The sequence below is a fragment of the Miniopterus schreibersii genome, assembly GCF_964146895.1.
Source record: "Miniopterus schreibersii genome assembly, chromosome: 10".
NCBI classification, from domain to species: domain Eukaryota; kingdom Metazoa; phylum Chordata; class Mammalia; order Chiroptera; family Miniopteridae; genus Miniopterus; species Miniopterus schreibersii.
Genome location: NC_138110.1, coordinates 66,153,918 through 66,173,348, shown reverse-complemented (window position 1 = coordinate 66,173,348; position 19,431 = coordinate 66,153,918). Strand labels below are relative to the sequence as shown.

General features: G+C 37.0%; 1 protein-coding gene across 4 annotated transcripts in view; it reads right to left on the bottom strand.

The window, feature by feature from the left end:
• Positions 1-19,389, bottom strand: part of MCM8 (minichromosome maintenance 8 homologous recombination repair factor) — a 27,982-nt gene extending 8,593 nt beyond the window's left edge. Inside the window, exons 1-14 of one of the 4 annotated variants that reach the window (XM_081148952.1) lie at positions 19,029-19,389; positions 17,251-17,412; positions 16,897-16,980; positions 14,337-14,419; positions 13,777-13,926; positions 12,354-12,457; positions 11,483-11,681; positions 9,503-9,588; positions 7,760-7,911; positions 7,320-7,515; positions 4,702-4,732; positions 4,027-4,167; positions 3,454-3,595; positions 338-533 (exon numbers count right to left, since the gene is read on the bottom strand). In XM_081148952.1, coding sequence (XP_081005078.1) covers positions 338-533; positions 3,454-3,595; positions 4,027-4,167; positions 4,702-4,732; positions 7,320-7,515; positions 7,760-7,911; positions 9,503-9,588; positions 11,483-11,681; positions 12,354-12,457; positions 13,777-13,926; positions 14,337-14,419; positions 16,897-16,980; positions 17,251-17,407 — 1,721 coding nt within the window. In that variant the 5' untranslated portion in view covers positions 17,408-17,412; positions 19,029-19,389. Of the gene's footprint in view, positions 1-337; positions 534-3,453; positions 3,596-4,026; positions 4,168-4,701; positions 4,733-7,319; positions 7,516-7,759; positions 7,912-9,502; positions 9,589-11,482; positions 11,682-12,353; positions 12,458-13,776; positions 13,927-14,336; positions 14,420-16,896; positions 16,981-17,250; positions 17,413-17,796; positions 17,878-19,028 lie in introns of those variants that run through there. The other 3 variants (XM_081148953.1, XM_081148954.1, XM_081148955.1) reach the window with 3 other exon arrangements.
• Positions 19,390-19,431: the final 42 nt, after the last annotated feature.

Sequence of the window (19,431 nt, the reverse complement as noted above, 5' to 3'; positions counted from 1 at the left end):
CACTTGTGTGACTATTTTTGTGAGTACAATTCGTAAAAGAATTGGCAAGAATAAACGGTGTGTACATTTATAATAGTGATAAACATTCCAAGTTGTCCTTCAAAATGCTAAATTCTCCATCCCTTTGCCAATGATTATTAGTATTTAAAATGTTTGCCAATCTGGAAGATATAAATAGTGCTTCACTGTTTTAATTTGTAGTGTTCAAACACATTTTTATACATTTACTGGAAATTTGTAATGACTGTGAACTATCCATTATGTCCTCAGTTATCTTTTCCATAATGATTTGTAGGAATTCAATATATTAAAGGTATAAATATTTGAAGAGACTTACTTTAAATTCTCAGAAACTGTTTTGGCTTTATTGTAATGTCCTCCAACTGGATTTGCAGCAGCAATAATGGAAGTTCTTGCAGGGAGGCTACACACCATGCCGGCCTTGGCAAGACTAATACTTTGCTGTTCCATGGCTTCTAACAAGGCTTGATGTTGATTCCCCATCTTATCAAATTCATCTATTCCACAAATACCTATAGTCATAGTAAAGTAACATTGTTTGCCACAGTTAAAATTATAAAACGTTATACAATAGAGAATTCCTGATTGTTTTATAGCAAATAAAACACCTTATTAACTTACTTTTATGTAATATTTACTCATTCAGTACTTTCCATAGGGAAAGCACTATGCTGTGAGGGTTACAAAAATGAAGAACAGGAGAGTGACCCTCAAAGAGCTTAAAGACTTAAATACAAAAGGTGAGATATGAGATATATATATATATTCAAGAGAGTGTACTTCAGTAACTATAAAAGATATGCATAATTACACAAGGTGTTTTCTGGGGGTGGGAAGAGGTTAAACGGAAGGGAAATCTGTAGAGGTTTAAGAAAAAGGTAATTTTTGAGCTGGGTTTTTTTGGGAACAGTAGGGCAGCATAATTTGGAAAGAAAAGCATGGCCTCTAAAGTCAGAAGACTTGAGTGCAGTTCTCAGCAACTGTAGGGAAATCACTTAGCCTCTTTAAATGCAATGTGAAGACCTGCCACCGACTGAAGGCATCTTGTGTGCTAGTGTATTATACCTGATCCGCACTACTGCAGAACCTCAAACATCACCACCTCGTCACATTTTTCCTCCCTTCCTCCCCACGCCACGAGCAACCTGTTTGGTGGTCATCTCCAGAGGGTGCGCTGTGGTCCCACCCCTCTTATCTGCTCGATGACCAAGGAAGCATGCCAGCTCAGAGGCCAATCCACGCCTCTCTGGAACTGACAGTATTACTGGAAATTCTCAGGATTACAAACACAGTTTCTCAGGAGTGGGGACAGTGCAGAAACAAAGTCAAGCTGCTACTTTGCCACTTTTCAAAGTTTTAAAGCAGGGGTTGGCAAACATTTTCTGTAAAGGGGGAGGTGTAAATATTTTACATTTTGTGAGCCTGTCACATATTCTTGTCTTTTTTGTTTGTTCTTTACAATCCTTTAAAAACAGAAAAACCATTTTTAGCTATAAACTATACTAAAACAGGCTGAAGGCTGGGGTGACCTGCGGACTAAAGTTCGCTGTTTCATGGTTTTAAAGCATTTAACTTTGAAAATTTTAAACTCTCTTTTCTTTGGCTACAGTTGATAAATCCTGCTTTTTTCTTTTTGGTCATTTCATCAGATATTGAAAAAGGTAAATATTATAAAACAGCCCTATTTCTCCTTTTTTCCCCTGTAAGTGTTCAGTAAAGATGTTAGTAGTATTTGTTTTTAGGATCTGAGTTCTGCTAATATCCCTTTGTATTTTAACAGTGCTAGTTTTTTTTTTAAACATTTTTTAAAAATTTATTGATTTTAGAGAGAAAGAGAGAAGGGAGAGAGAGAAACATTGGTTTGTTGTCCGCCCATCCATTAGTTGACTCTTCTATGTGCCCTGACAGGGGATCAAACCCTCAGCCTTGGCATATCGGGACAACATTCTAAGCAACTGAGATATCCGGCCAGAGCAACAGTGCTATACCACTTTTACCGTCATGGTGTTTGACTCATCTACCTGTAGTTGGAAGAAAAAGCAGCTCTTACCGTTCCATGTCTTAAATTCTATTGACTATCTGTATAGCTAAACCCCACATCATCTTCAACTTCTAATTACTGGAAAGTTTGACAGTTTCACAATGAGTATCCTCTTATTTATTATTTTCTTCACCTGGAAACTTAGTAAATATGTCACTTCTAATGAACAAATATTTACCAAATAGCTTCTATATATCTGTACTGTGTTCTAGACATGTGTGATATAGCACTAAAAAGACAAAATTCTCTGCCCCTGTAAAGCTTATATTCTACTTGGTGTAAGGAGCCAAACTATAAAAAAGTAAACCCTATAGTATTTTAGAAGGTAATTAGGGTAAGAAGAGTAAGATCTGTTGTTGGGGGTGGGCATTACAATTTAAAATATGGTGAATAGGGAAGGCCTTGTTGGGGTAAGAACATTTAAGCAAAAAAAAATTTAGTTTTTGATTTCAGAGAGGGAGAGGGCGAGAGAGAAAAACATCAATGATGAGAGAGAATCACTGATGGGCTGCCTCCTGCACGCCCCCTACTGGGGATCGAGCCTGCAACCCAGGCATGTTCCCTGACTAGGAATTGAACTGTGACCTCCAGGTTCATGGGTTGATGCTCAACCACTTAGCCACACTGGACAGGCAATTTGAGCAAAATTTTGAGGGCGGAAAAGGAACAAGCCTTGCAGATCTATCTGGTGTAAGAACATTCTATACAAAGATAAGTGTAAAAACAAAAGACCTGATGCAGGACTGTGATGTCCTTGGTGTGCAAGTGGTGGCCATGGTATAGCAAGGAGGCCATTGTAGCTGGAGAAGAGGAGGTAAGAGGGAAATAGAAGGTAATGAGGCAGAAGAAGTGATGAAAGGCCAGCATGTGAATGACGCTGGATGACTATCAATACTTGGGCTTTCACCGGGTGAAACAGGGAGCCACTGGATGGTTTTGAACAGAATAATAAAGTGACCTAAGTTTTAATAGAATTGCTCTGTGCACCTTATGTGCTAGGCAACAGGACTAGGCAGTCAACAAGACACCCAATCCCACCCCACAGAGAACTTACTATAAAGCTTTAAAACCAATCACCAATGTGATAGCTGGTATGAAATGGGAAGTGTAGGGAGCTATACCTCTTTGACCTGATCATTTAATTTTTACATATAATTGTAACTGCTGCAAGATTCTGAAAATGAATAAAATTAAGTACCAGTTTCAATTCTGCAGCACAAATAAAAACAAGAGTACAGCATTTCTACTTTTTTCTGGCACTCATCCTCAACTCACTGGTTGGGACAATGCTGTCCAAATGCCTCTTGAACAAATACAAAGAAATTGACTGAAAAGGAAAAGGCTTTAAAAAAAAAAGCCCAGAATTATTATTATCACCTTTGGTTTCTTACCTTGATCACCAAGTACTAGAGCACCAGCTTCCAAAGCAAAATCTCCTGAGGAACTATCTTTTGAAAGAGTTACAGTCAAACCAGAAGTGGTTGTGGTATTACCACAAACATATACACCACGTGGAGCGACATTGCATACTGCCTGAGGAAACAGAAAGTTTAAGATAATCAGCCACAGTAAAAGGGAAATAATAGCTAATAGTAATCACTCACAAATGTTAGCTATATGCCAGGTATTCTCCTAAGAGCTTTTACCATACAATTTTTACTATGATAAAAAGAAGGTATTATTATATCCCCATGTATTGATGTAGAAACCAACACCTGCAGGGTAATTCACCCAGCTATGAAAGTGTGAAGTCAGGATTCAATCAAACCCAGGCAGCCTGACTCTGATGTCTATGGTCATGTGAATTCTCTACACAATTCCATTTTATGCTTCACTTTCAAATTCAAAAAGCAAAAATGTGAGTACCAATTTTAATTTCAAAGGCTCCAATGCTTTGAGCAAATTCATTTGTGAATTATTCATGTGTCTGATAAGCAAAAGGTCAAATACTGAGTATTTCCTACCTGAAGCATCTGACTCTTTCCCAAGCCTGGATCTCCAACAACAAGGACATGTGGGTCTCCCCGAATTGGAATTCTGTTTTTGTCATCTGCATATTTCTGGCTGCCTCCAAAGAGTGCTAATGCCAAAGCTGCTTTAACAAGCTCAAGTGTGAAAGAAGGAAAAAAGTAAGAAAAACATAAAGATAACTAGCAAAAGGGGTGCTACTCCTTTTACATTTATGACATTTATTTGGGGGTTTTCTTTTAAAGCATGATTGAACTTTTTTCCTAAGAAAAGCAAGTCTAATAAACTACTACAATGTAAATAATTTAAAAAACAAAAACTAGGAAGCATATAAAATCAGAGCAGTACTTTAAAAGTTCCTAAGTGAAGACCCACCTTGCAAGGCATGAATCTATTCCACAAAACTAAGAGATACTTGTTAGTTTCTGCTTTATATTTAGTGTCCAGAGTCAGTTTAAAGGAAGCCCATTCCTATTAACTTGAATTGGTAAGCAGCGTTTTCCTACAAGGGCAGTAGTTTGCCTGTCACATCATTCATTTATGGAGAATGACGACTCATATTAAAATATGGACAACTGACCAACAGAAGTCAGCTATTTTTTATAAAGTCTTTATACTTTATTTTTGCCAACTTTATGTATTTTTGAGCGAAGATGCAATAAAATACTTACTTCATGGCCAAAAATGACAGGGCAAAGTGAGCTGAAAAACAGAAAACAACATAAATTTTAAATTCCACTTCAATGATCTATTAGAAGATCTACTTTGAAGTCTGCTTAACTTGCTTTATATTGCATCCAAAGAAAAAAAGAAAAAACGTATACCACACAAACAACTCATAAATTTTATTCTAATATTCAATAAATTTCTCAAAATTATTGGTTAATCTATAAAGGGAAGAATGCTTAAAAACTATGCCAGAGTAAGGGAGGCAGGATATTTGTAAAATATTTTAAAGTAACCAAATATACTGTTGATTATTTTAAGTTACTAGCCTTTAAAATGCACCATAATCATAGTCTTCCACTTTAGGATACAAATTATATTGTATTTTATGTGAGTAGACATCTTTAGACTTGTGTAGCCAAGTCACTGAAAGGAGACAGTAGGGTGAACTGCATACATATTTTAAGATTGGATAAAATTTCATTTTTTCAGTTCAAGTCAAATGATCAGAATAAGTAAAACCATATATGAATATAAAGAAGTACATTTACATTTATCTATTGTACAAACAAGGAACAAAAGAAAATAGACAGGGTAGAAGAGATACACTCAAGAGTGAACCGTGAATCATCATCCCTTTTAATATATGTAAACACAGACATGGGTGTCCTGCTATAACCCCTTGGCACTACTGTTTGGCACGCTCCTGCATAATCACTGCTGGCTTTCTACCACGCACCTGCACCTGTCTACCAAACAACGTCCTATGGCTGCAGACAGATTGGGCAGGCTAGAAGTGCTGGGTTATCTAATATTCCCAGGAGCAGTCCCACACCCAGGCCCTTGCATGGAAAAATACTGTTCTATACAATCTAGTGTCCCAGAGACCTCAGGAGGATTAAGCCCTGGATACTAGTAGTAATCTGTTCATTAAGGCACCATATACTGACTGCCATCCTTTCTCTGTCTCACTTCCCCATCCCCCTACCAGTATATTTGGGGATCACCTCCCAAATGAGCCATGCTTGCCAAATCATATCATTGCTTCTAAAGGAACCTAAACTAAAATATAACCTCCCACTGTCTTTTCCATACTCCCTTTCATTAATCTGGTCCTCCATTCATTAATCTGGTGAGGTCAACAAACTTTTCCTTAAAGGACCAGAAAGTATTTTCAATTCTACTATCTTGGTCACCATTACTTAACTTGCCTGAAAGCAGCCATCAACAGTATGTAAATGAATGGGTGGGGCTGTATTCTAATAAAACTTTATATACAAAAACAAGCACTCTATGCCTAGTTTGCCAACCCCTGAAAGATTAACAAATAAAAAATCTAGTTTTGATGTTAAAATCACAAACTTAGAACTAAAAGGAACCATAGGAAAAAAAACCTGGTTTTTCATACTGCCTTATCTTCTGTAAGTATTGCAGAAGGACCACTACATATGTTCCTTTTTATTTATAACTGATGAGAGGAACCAATCAAAGAGGTGGCTTGATCCTCAACCAGGTAGCTCCTCAGATCCTGTTACAGGCCCCTCACCACACCCTCATGTCTCACTAGATCACCTCACCCTGGCTCGGCATTCTCTCTCCCAGGGCAGTTGGGATGGCTATCTATTCAGGGGAAGTCTCTGCCAGTTTAACAACAAAGAACCCCTGAGGAACTCCATACTTCTCTTACTTGGGTAATTAATATATTAAAGACAGAAAGAAAACGTGTCAAATTCTCCTAGAGCCCAAAGCTTAGATGGCAGAAAGTGTCAAATTCTCCTGGAGCCCAAAGTCTAGATCAGTTTTCCAATACAATGCATTTCAAAACCTCAGTTCTTTCTCTCTCTTAAGTATATGTACTGTTCAGTCTCATTTTCCCATATTTCTTTAAAATTTATGCAAAAAATTGTCAAAACAGTATCAAAACTAAAGCAGTTAATTATGTCAAGTAACACAAAATCTCATTTAATCTTCAGAACAACCTTCTGAGACAAATACTGTTGTTTTTTCCATTTTAAGATAAATGAAAGATAAAAGGAAGTGGCTGAAAGAGGATCCTCTACTTTGCTTCTTCTCTACTACATGGCAATAACAAGGAAATAAAAGATACTTATCGAATATAAGTGACTTCTATGAATCTCTTAGTTTTTGAAAGTAAAAAAGCAACCCCCTACATACAACCAATTGAAATAACTCCAGAATTCACTGTCATCCCATCACTCTTCTGATGAGTAACTTGTAAGTTTTCCTTAGTGCTTAAACTAGAGATTAGCAAACTTTTCTGTAGGGGACCAGACAGTAAGTATTTGTGAGGCATTTGTTCTGTCTCAACTCTGAATTCTTCTGAATAAGTGTGGCTGTGTTACAATAAAAGTTTATTTATGGGCAGCAAAATTTGAATTTCATGTAATTTTGCATGTCATGAGATATGCTTTTGATTCTTTTTCAGCCATTAAAAAATGTAAAAACCATTCTTAGCTCATGGGTCAAACAAAAATGGGCGGGTAGCTGGATTTCGCCTGGGGAACTCTAGTTTGTAATAATTTTGACTAGTTTTTGTTATTTATAGCCAAGAACGCCCCAACATGCACATACATAATAAAGTGTCAGATACTGCCATACGTACTTGACAATGAGTTTGAACAGGTTTTCTTCAGCTTGAATCTCCTGGATGGCATAAAGGTCTTTAAGTGAGAACTCCAGCAATATTCCATGCTTACATCCCTCCTCGGAAGCCTTTGGTTTCTGTCCTTTGCTATTGCTAACAGAATTTGCCTCAATGTACAAAAGGAACATACATTTGTCATTCTTATTCCGAGAACCTGTAAATTTCAAAGTATGAAATGTATTAACTGGTATTTTCCTTTTCCCCACAAAGATTCAAGTAGAATGTACAAAAAAGGCACAATGAGCTACAAATAAACCTTTATTTCAAAGAGAAAGTTTCACTTATGTAAGAAACAAGGAACTCCCTAAATTAATGGAGTTTCAGAAGTATCTTTAAAAAAGACAAATGTTGACAAATTACTGAGGGACAATCCAGATGAGGGAAGAGTTATACCATACCTTCTTCAGCATTTGAGACTTTGACAACTCCAGTAATAGTCACTGTGTCTCCTGGAACACAGCTATCCACAAGATCATGAACGAGCTCACATTCTATTGTTCGTGGAATCCGACCTGCTTCTCGCTGATCATCAGACATCACCTCCTGGATTCTAAACAGGTAAATAATTTTCAATGAGTACACATATTGACGGGTTATTTCTTCTACATAATAACTATTCAGGGTCCACATGGTGCTGAGCTAGATAAAGGGCCAATTAGTTTTATAAAAGTTAGTTTAAAAAGTCCAATGGTGTATTTTAAATTACTTCAGCAGTTTGCAGTTACAGATAGGATGGTAGGATGAGCACGTGCATTTGTCACCCTCCCTCCAAAATGTCCACCAAAATTACAGTCACTAAAGAGTAAAGAGAAGTTTTAGGGTGTGCAACAAATGAGAGATACTAAATTTTAGAAAACAGTAAATGGGAAAGTATTGATGGGCGGGGGGGGGGACAAGATCTCCAGAATACACACAGGAAAAAGTTACAGAAAGTGGAAGCCAATGTTCTATACCGCTAGGTGTGATTTCCTAATATCAGGAGGTCACTGTTCAAATTCAATTAAAATAGTGGTGTCAGATGGGTATTAGACTTATTGGAGTGAGCACTTCATAAGTTATAGAAATGTCTGATCATTATGCTGTACACCTGAAACTAATATAATATCATACGTCAGCTATAATTGAAAAATAATTTAAGTGGGGAAAATCCAATTAAAATATTTAAGCTCATTTTCTTTCTGCTATTTTTACCTGAAAACAAAGATTTTGTTCAAATAATTAAATTGCCCTGAATCTTCTATGCATATATGCTATTGTGACCCTTTTAGCACCTCTGAAACTCTCATTACATCCTTCAGTGATGAAAGTCCTATAAATGTGGGCCAGAAACCAGGCTCCCCCACTCACCAGAGACATGATCATGCTCACGAATCTTAAACATTTCCTCTTTTATAGAGTGTTTGTAAATATCTCAACATACTGAACAATTATTACATATGTTAGTCTTGATTTTTACAGGGCAGAAGGGAGTATAGCTAGAGCTTGGTAGCAATCTACCTCACTTTCCCCCTAGATTCTAGTTTGTTAAGACCATCTCCTATTTAAGCCAGGTTTCCTGGAAAGCATTCTAACTTCAAAACTACCATTATTTTATATCTAGGATGCAGTTATAGAACAATAGCCAGAAAAATGGAGTAAATTGTTGGATTAAGCACACACACACACACACACACACACACACACACACACAATCTGACTTGTGAAAAAAACAGTTTTCTTCTTCTTCTAAATCTACAGTAAAATGTCTCATGGGTAGTGAGAACATAAAATGAAACATGTCCATTTCTAAAAAATTCTTTAAACTTTCAAAACAATATTATTCTGATCATAGCTCATTATGGAATAAATTATACAGCTTTGCTTATAGACTACATCTAGTTCAATGAGTGACATAAATGAAAAGTAAAATGAACTATTTCTCAATAGCAAAAGGACGTAATACTTGCATATCAAATCCTTTCTGGGTTCCGATAGAATAAATTTTGTATAAAGACGATTATCATTTCAACATGTAAACATTTCATTACACTTTACCAACGTACACAAATAAAAACCACAGTATAATACATGAAAACTATAGATCTTCTTGGCAGTATGAGAGATCTAAAACCTGTCTTTTATTAAATTGTGTGATTGCTTACTTGATTGACTGCCAGTCCATCGTCACTGTGAGAGGAGAGCTAGGGAGAGGCGTAAATGACTTCCCTCGACATGTAGGCACAGGACACTGCAACAACATTAATTCACATTCAGATTTTGGTAAAGTACAATCACATTTCAAGTTAAATGTTTTATTTAATATTGTTTTAAAAGTTGTTCCTGCCCTGGTTGGGTGGGTGGCTCAGTTGGTTGGGCATTTTCCTATGCACCAAAGGTTGCCAGTTCAATTCCTGGTCAGGGCACATGCCCAGGTTTCAGGCTTGATCCCCGGCAGGAGGCATGCAGGAGGCAAATGATCAACGTTTTGCTCTCACATTGATGTTTCTCTCTCCCTCTCCCTTCCTCTCTCTCTAAAAATAAGAAAAAAAAATCTTGCCGGCCCGGGCATGGCTCAGCGGTTGATTGTCTACCTAGGATCCAGGCGATCGGGGTTCAATTCCCGGTCAGGGCACATGCCCAGGCTGCAGGCTCGATCCCCAGTCAGGGGCATGCAGGAGGCAGCCTATCAATGACTCTCTCATCATTGATGTTTCTCTCTCTCTCTCTCCCTCTCCTTTCCTCTCTCTGAAATCAATAAAGACATTTTTTTTTTTTAAATCTTAAAAAAATAATAAAAATGGATGTCCAATAAAGATGTGAAAAAATACTCAACTATAACAAAAATCATAGTAATTCATATTAAAAATGAAATTCTATTTCACACCCATCAGACTGGCAAACATTAAAAAGCCTAACACCACCAAATGTTAATGAAAACATGAGGAAATGCTAATTGCTTAACACTATCAGTAGGGGTGTAAGTTGGGACCAACTCACTGGAAAATAATTTCACAACATCTAATAAAGTTAAAAATAAGCATATCCTATAACTAAGAAATTTTTCTGCTAAGGAGTCATGTACAAATATGTTCTCTATAGTATCATCTGTAATTGTAAAAAACTGGAAACAATACAAATGTTCACCAGGAGAATAGGTAATTAGTAGCTACTCATTTAATGGGATATTCCACAACAGTAAAAATGAAAGAATTAGATGTGTATCAAGATAGGAAGAACTCCAAAATAAATACAGCATACCATTTATGTAAATACACACAAGACAAACCCTACATATATAATCAAGTATGAAAATGCAGACTTGGCCCTGGTTGAGCAACTCAGCTGGTTGGAGCATTGTCCTGACACCAAGGTTGCAGGTCCAATAGCCAGTTAGGGCACATACAAGAATCAACCAATGAATGCATAAATAAGTGGAGCAACAAATCAACGTCTCTCTCTCTCTCTAAAATCAACTTTTTAAAAAAAGAAAAGGAAACATAGACTTGGAGAATACATGCCAATTTCATAAAGTGGCTGCCTCTAAGGATGGAACAAAATGGATGGAACTGGTGAGAGGAACAGAGAGACTTCAACTTTAACTATAATACTATTATTATTAAAAAAAATTAAGCTAAAACCATAAAATATTAATATTTGCCAACTCATAATGGTTGGCAGATGTTAGTTACATTATTCTCTGTACTTTTCTATGGTTTTAAAAAAATCTATAGTTTAAAAAAGTGTTAATAAAGAAAAAGAAACACTTTCAAACAGAATAAAGAAAACTTGATATGTATACCTAGTAAGTCAAAATATAAAAATTTGAATGGAAAGGATACACATTAACTGCAAGATAATGATCGTCACTGGGAATGGCACATGCAAGGGGCAAAACAGAGACACTAATTTTTATCAGTAATGCTTTACATCTTTAAAATATCTGGAGCTGACAAAATGTAAATTCTAAGCAGTGGATAGAGGAATGTTTTATTTCTTTATTATCTATACCCAGAAGTATTTCATTATTTAAAAACGTAAAATAAAAATAAGCTCTGTGCTCAGAAACATTGGGAAGTATTTTCTGTAAACTGATTTGCCTTCTTTACCAAGACAAATAAAGCCGTTGAAGAACATGATATCACCTTTGTGGGAAGATTATACTTTCCATCTGGAAGAGAAAAACTCTGAACTGCCCCACATGCAGCACAAAGAAAAGCCATCTTGGTGCAGAGAGGCTTTATGTTACTGACACGAACCACTGTCCCTCTCAGAGCAACGTATTTTCCATAGTAATTTGCTCGGACATTCTTGAGCTGTGTCAAGGGTTCATAGTTGTATATCCTAAATACAAAAACAGGAACATATTCATCCATGAATTTACAATGGACAGAAAATTTGTATTTTCACAAGTTCCTTTTAGGAACAACTAGGGAATTCTCAAACCATATCATCCCTACGTGTACCACAAATTTCAGAAAAAGCAAATCATTCCAAAAATAAAAAATGCTAAATCTTCCCCTTTCTTCTGGTCCCCTGGCTGTTCTCTAGTGAAAAAGGAAAAAAATAATGTCAAAAGGAAAGTCTACAGATTCACCAACTTTTGAATTTCTAACTTCTTTTTTGAGAACTGTTAGGAAATGTCTTCTATAAATTCTGGAAAAGAAAAACAAAACCCTGATGATTACCTTACTCATCTCTTTTAATGGGCAATTAAAATCTTAAAATACAATAACGATGAATTAAGGAAAAATGAAATTCCATTTGTTCTCTGTGTCTAGTAGCAACATAATTTTAACAAAATATAATCACACCACTTAGTGTATTACATAGATTATTAAATTTAAACAGTAGGATTTGGATAAGTACACATCCAAATTCAACATTTACAAAAATCTGCAGGTTGGGAATTCATACCTTTTGCACTGATTTTTTTAATAAAATGCAGTTCTCATTCTTAAAACAGTCTTCAATGCTCAATTCTAAATAATACTTTGGTATCAGGAAATTCCTCACCTTGCATGAATATGTGGCACATTTACCATTGTTTCTCCATCTCTAGACAATCCTTCTTGAGCTTGTAATTCAGCTGCATGCCTTTCGAGGTCCTTAGTTAATACCTAAACAAGACAGACATTTATTCAAAAGTTGGAAAAAATGTCATCTGGAAGCAGAACTCTTTTATAGAAAATATAAAGTTTATGAATATGAACAGTTCAGAACAGAACACTAACAGGACTCTATAGTAGTCCTTTAAAATTCTGATATTTAATTATGACTACGTATTTTATACTGAATTATGTTTTACCTGGGATTTTGTTATCCATGGACTGGAGAACTCCAGCATCCCTGTCTGCCAGCTTCTGTCCCAACTAAAACTAATCTTAAAAGTCCTTATGGGTATCCCCCAAAGCTATTACCTCCTCGATGGCTTATGATGAAAAAGTATTTTCTTCTTCTCCATATTCAATGAGAGAGAAAACAACCCTGGCCAGTGTGGCTCAGTTGGTTAGAGCATCATTCCATGTACTGAAGAGTTGAGGGTTCGATCCCCAGTCTGAGCACATACAGGAGGCAACCAATTGATGTTTCTCTTTCACATCAACGTTTCTCTCTCTCCCCCCTCTGAGCTTTCCCCATTCCTACACAACAGATGAGAATCTTATCTCTATATCTCTATACCCAACACTTTTTCTGTGTCTGTCCTGAAATTTACTACATTTTGTCTTGAAGCATTTATGTGTTTGCCAGCCTAAAAAGTGCTTTTACATATGTTGTGCCATCAGACCCCCAAGAAAAACTCATTAGGTACAGCACATGTTATTTTCAATTCATATATGGGGACACCCAGGGAGATTAACTTGAATGTAAATCTGAGGATGGTCTTGTTGTTCCAAGTTCATAACTGATAACATCATGGTACCTTGTCTTAATATGCGATTACACAGCTCCTTGAAACAAGGACTAATTTCCACATAATCTTAGTAAGATTAAACTAATTGAAATAAATGAGAAGTAAATGCTATGTTTAAAGTAAACCATTGTGCCCGGCTGGGCGTGGCTCTGCGGCTGAGCATTGACCTAGGATCCAGGTGATCAGGGTTTGATTCCCCGTCAGGGCACCTGCCCGGGTTGCAGGCTAAATCAATGACTCTCTCATCATTGATGGTTCTCTCTCTCTCTCTCTCTCTCTCTCTCTCCTTTCCTCTCTCTGAAATCAATAAAGATATATTTAAAAATAAATAAATAAATAAATAAATAAATAAATAATAAAGTAAGCCATTGTATATAGAATGAATGCTATCTTTTAGGATAGGACAGCAACCTTTTCATTCTAGCTAATGTCTGTTAGTAAAAACTAAGTATCTTTTAGAGAAGGTACTGTTACTGTGAAATCCCTTTAATATTTTGACAAAAGTCTTACAAAATAAATATTTACCTGATGTATTGCCAGACCCATGCAAGCCAAGGTTTTCTCAGGTGCATCCCTTAATTCATGTGCTATATTTGGTATCAATTTAGCTATTTCATCATCTTTTGTCAATTCTTTAAAATCCACCAAAATACTTCCCTTTCTTTCTAGTTCGTCCTACAAAATATTAAGGAATAAAAACATAATTGCTTTTTTAGAGCTGATCATAACTAAGCATTCACTTACCCACTTCACAAAAGCTTATGATGTTTATATGGTGATAATAAGTACTATAAATGTTGTGGCCAAGCATGGTTCTACTATTTAAAATATATTAATTTATTATTTATGCCTCTTAACAACCCTTGTGGTAGGTATTAATAATCCTATCATCCTCAACTGATAGGTGAGAAAGCCGAGGCACAGAGATGAGTAATTCAACAAAGTCCAAATGGCAGGTAAGTGGCAGGGCTGGACCAAGGCAGTCTGGCTCCAGTGTCTGTGATTACCTAGCACCTCAAATTCACTGTTCAGTTAGATGACACAAGAAGTTGGACTAATAGCTTTTCGTTGTATAGGAATCTTACCTTATCATACAAATCAATACGCCTTGTGAAAAAATTTTCAAATGCTTGAATCTTCTCAATAAAAGGAGAGCTATCACTGTAAACTGATCAAATATGGCATTAGCACTAATAATCACACACATACAAGGATAATTTTCATGAAACAGAAGAAACACTAGACACACAGTATATTACTTTTTCCAACTGCTTTGCCTTCCGATTACATTTAGATATGAAGTGGTATGGATGTGTATACTTAAGATTCTAAAACAAATTTAGGTTTATATACTCTGAAATGATTATGAGAAACATAGGAAGTGTCTCTCTAAAAGCACCAATATTTATGTCAGATGTATTCTAGAATCATGGGGTGAGCACTTCACAAGTTACATAAATGTCAAATCACTATGTTTTACACCTGAAACTAATGTCAACTGTAATTGAAAAGTAAAAAAAAATTATAAACTATAAAAACTTAAAAAGTAAAAGCACCAATTTCTGGGAATCTTTGTATTAAAGTTTTGAAATCTAATAGGACCTATTAGTTCAAATAACTTACATAATAAAACTTAAAACAAAACCAGTAATAAAGCCAAAGGTAGACACATGAACTAAATTCTTACTCTAAAACGAAACTGAAGATCGTCTTTACAAAGCAATTTCTACTAGTCCAAATTGCCACCTGTCAAATCCCTTCCTGAGATCAGGGAGAGACAATGTACCACTTGACTCCGGTCCCAAAATTATAAAGCTGTCTTCTACACTCTAAAGTTCTGTAACATTTTTGAATCAACGTCTCACACACAAACACTACAATGAAGCCTGGCCGGATAGCTGTTGGTTAGAGCATCATCTCAATACACCAAGGTTTGCAGGCTTGATCCCCAGTCAGGGCACATACAAGAATCAACCAATGGCCCGGCCGGGTGTGGCTCAGCGGTTGAGCGTCGACCTAGGATCCAGGCGATCAGGGTTCGATTCCCGGTCAGGGCACATGCCCAGGTTGCGGGCTGCAGCCAATCAATGACTCTCTCATCATTGATGTTTCTATCTCTCTCTCTCTCTCTCTCCTTTCCTCTCTGAAATCAATAAAGATATATTTTAAAAATAAATAAATAAAAGAATCAACCAATGAATGCATAAATAAATAAGTAGAACGAAATCGATGTTTCTCTCTCCCTCCCTAAAGTCAATAAATAAATTAAAAGAAAAGCAGCACAATGAAGTAGTTTGAAACATATCTGTCTATATAACTGAAAAAAAGACTCTCAATACAAAAAATATTTGTAAAGCACTTTATTCATTCACAAAATGACTACTACTGAGTGCCTGTAATGGAGCTACATCCTTGCCCTTAAGCATTGCACAGTCTAATGCAGCAATTTTCAACCTTTTTCATCTCATGGCACACATAAACTAATTACTAAAATTCTGCAGCATAGCAAAAAATGTATCACTTTTTTTACCAATCTGACAAAAAAATAGGTATAATTTTGATTCATTCACACCTGACAGCTATTGTTGTGTTGGCTGAGGTGATTTTTTTATTTGACAGTCTAAGGGAAAAGAGGTCAGTGCCCCTGACTAAATAGTTAGGTATTGCATGTTTTAAAAATTCTGGCAGCATAACAGTGTGCCACCGCACATAGGCTGAAAATTGCTTGTCTAGTGGGAAAAACCACTGACATCTATGTATCTATTTCATGTCTCATAAAAGACATAACAAGCATATAGATACTGTAAGAGCACAGAAAAGACAATTCTCCAAACCTGTATCGACAGATCTAAGATGTCAACTGGTGTTCTTGATTATAAAAGGGAGATTCCTTAACTGTGTTTCTACAGAAACCTGTGTTATCATCGCTTGGTTCCAAGCCTACCCTTGTATCTTCTATTCTGTGATCTTATGATCAAGATCTGTACACTAAATTTCCCAGACCACTTAAGGTTCTGTCAATTGGAGGCACTTTAGAGACTCGAAGGTGTCAGGAAAGAAGACAATAATATATTCTTATTTCCATTTCTTTTCAGCATCTCTCCAGCTGCAGAGGATAGCTACAGTTCCAGCTTCGAGCACCAACTGTGCCATCCTTCCCCCAGTTACCATCAGCAACCAGTTTTAATTCACCTCAGCTGTTTAAGCACAACTTTTAAGGGTGCACCTCAGAGGTCAAAACAGCAGTTTTGCTGTGGTTCCTCCTTTGAACTCCTAGGTTCTGGTAACCTCAGAACTTATCTTTTGTTCCCGCAGTCAAAAGGACAATTGCTGCATCCTAAAGTTACTACTATCTGAGAGCTTACCTCAATGTTCCCTTTTTGCCCTTTTACTCTTCCATCTTTATGACCAACTCCCTGTATTAAATCCCCCTTTTAAAATAGCTAGTGTGATTTCTATTCTCCTGACTGATATAAAACCTAAACATAATGCTCCTGAAACATAAACATGATTTGATTGTTTGGGTAAACTTATATTAAAGAAGGGAATATATATCAGTAAAAAAGTGAACTATAATAATATGATATGTAGCATCCAAAGACAAGAAAATATAATTTATGTTACTTTTTGCATTATTAATTCTACCTTCGGAGAGATAAAGCTTCCAGCCTTTATATGGTGTGAACTGATCCAATGTTGATTGTAGTAGCAAAGACTGTGAGGTTTGTTCTAAAAACAAAACAAAACAAAACACTAGTTTAGCAGAAACAGAGCAAACATTTTTTTCCAATTTGCTTCTCCTATCAACAGTGAGAACTTGACATATTAACAGAGTACCTAAATTACAGGCTTCGGTAAGAATTTTGGATATTAACATTCAAATACTACCTTAAAGGGTTAACATCAATAAAAGATAGACTGAAATTTGAATTAAACTGTTTTGTATGCCAGGCATGAATAGATTCCTTCATGAAAAAAAAAAATTGAACAATCACTGACCTCCCCTACCAGAAGCATGTCTTCCTGCGGTTTTACTCGGGTCAGATATGTGTCCTCTTTCTCTCCATTTTCCTGAGAAGCTTCCACCACCTCTTCCTCTTTTCCAGCTTTGAAATCTTCCTCGTCCAAATCCTCTGCCTCGATACTCTCCACTCATGTTTTCTAAAAGACAGAGATTAGGAAAATCTTCATCAAAATTATAGAGGAAATAGTGCTCCTAAAAATGCATTAACTAGTAAGTGAAAAATAATATATTCTAGTTTGACACTAGTCAACAGGCTTACAACTCTGTACGCCATGATATAAACCCCTTACTCTTCTAATCTGCAGTTACTCTTCTAATCCCCATTTCTTTTTAACATATACCACAGGTGTTTAACCAAGTATACTGGATGCTCATGAGATAGAAATAAAAGGTACTGTACCAGTTTTCGAGGCATTCCCACAATAGAAAAGAAAGCAAGACAGGTAATTAACTCTAAGATAACTTGTTTGCAGTGTTTTGAGACTTATTATAGGGCAGCACTTGCTGAACATAATCCTGACCTGTGAGACACTAGGAATACATCATCATAGCTCCTTCTCCATAGTCAATCTTGCAGTGTCATAACCACTTTTATCAGAAATACAACGATATTCTTACATAGGCATCGAAGGTAGATCTTTCTGGGAAAGCACAGGAATGAGACATGTTTCAACCCTTCTTTCTCGGTAGGGGCCCAAATGGAAAAGATGTAAATTTTCTAGGAGACTTCTATAACTGTCTTAAAAGACAATGGAAGCACGGTTAAGTCTAGGTCAATACTGATTAGATGTGTTATTTGCAGTTTTTAGATAAATTTCTTGAAATGCAAGTTTTTTGGAAAGCATGCCCATACCTGTTAATGTTATAACTATCATCTTTTTCGTTAATCATCCCTTCACAATTTTTCTATTTTGTATATAGCAAGATAGTCACTTTTATTAAATTTAAACCCATACAGTTCCTAGCTGAGTATCAATAAATTGAAATATAAGTGACCTTTAAAAATGGGTTTTAAAATAATTAATACAGGTGGAGCACAGGGCATTTTTAGGGCAGTGAAACCATTCTGTATGATACTGTAGTGGCAAGTATGTGACATTATGCATCTGTCAAAACTCATGGACCTGTACAACACAGAGTGAACCCTAATGTAATCTACGGTCTTTAGCTAATAATAATGTATTGCATTTGGCCCATTAACTGCAACAAATTTATCACACTAATGCAGGATGCTAATCGGGGGATTTGAGGGGGGATAGATATGTATGGGAACTCTTTGCACTTTGCGCAATTTTTCTGTAAACCTAAAACGGTTCTAAAAAAAGTCTTTTAATACCCTAAATATAAAAATATATCCGTATACAGCAATGCAGTTCATTACAAGAGTGTGTATCTGAATCTTTCTTTAAAGGGGGTTTCAGTAATTGAATTAATAACTAAACAAGTTCATGATGTTAGGGCAAGACAGGACTTTGACAATCGTCTAGACCACATAACACGTTAAGGAACTAAAGCAGAGAGAAACTGATCAACATCAAGGTTCTCTGGTGGCAGGCCTGCGTTCAAAACCCCGTCCTCAGACTCCCCCGCTGCAGCGCTCAGTCGACAGCTCTACGTGCCCTTCCTCAAATGAGATAGTGGGGGTGAAAATTACTGGTAAAAATTCCAACACAAATGCAAGAAGGGCTGGAAAATGAGTCAAGGCGCCATCCGTGGGCCTGCTGTGCTTCGTTACATACCCTCCTTCACTTACGCGTCCTCAGGCTAAGTCCTCACCGGCGAAGGATAGAGATCCCAAAGCTTTCCTACTTCACGCCAGGGCCGGCTCCGGGGAGGAGCAGATCCGCCCGGCCGGCTCGCGCTCTCGGGGAGAAGCACGGCGGGGCCGAGGAGACGCCGAGGTCCTCAGGTGGCCCCCGGCCCACGTCCCGCGGTTCTCTTCAGCTGCCGCTCTCCTGACGTGCCCGCGCGGGGCGAGTCTCCTCTGCCGGAGCCGCTCAGGTGCCTCAGAGTCTTCTCCCCTTAGGCCTCGAAGACTCGCAGAAAGACGCGGAGCACCTCAGGCTGACGGACGCTCACCCTCCTTCCAAATTCTTTTTTGGCGCTCCTGTGACGCAACTTCCTTCCAAGGAGCGGCGAGGCGGAAGGGGCGGGAC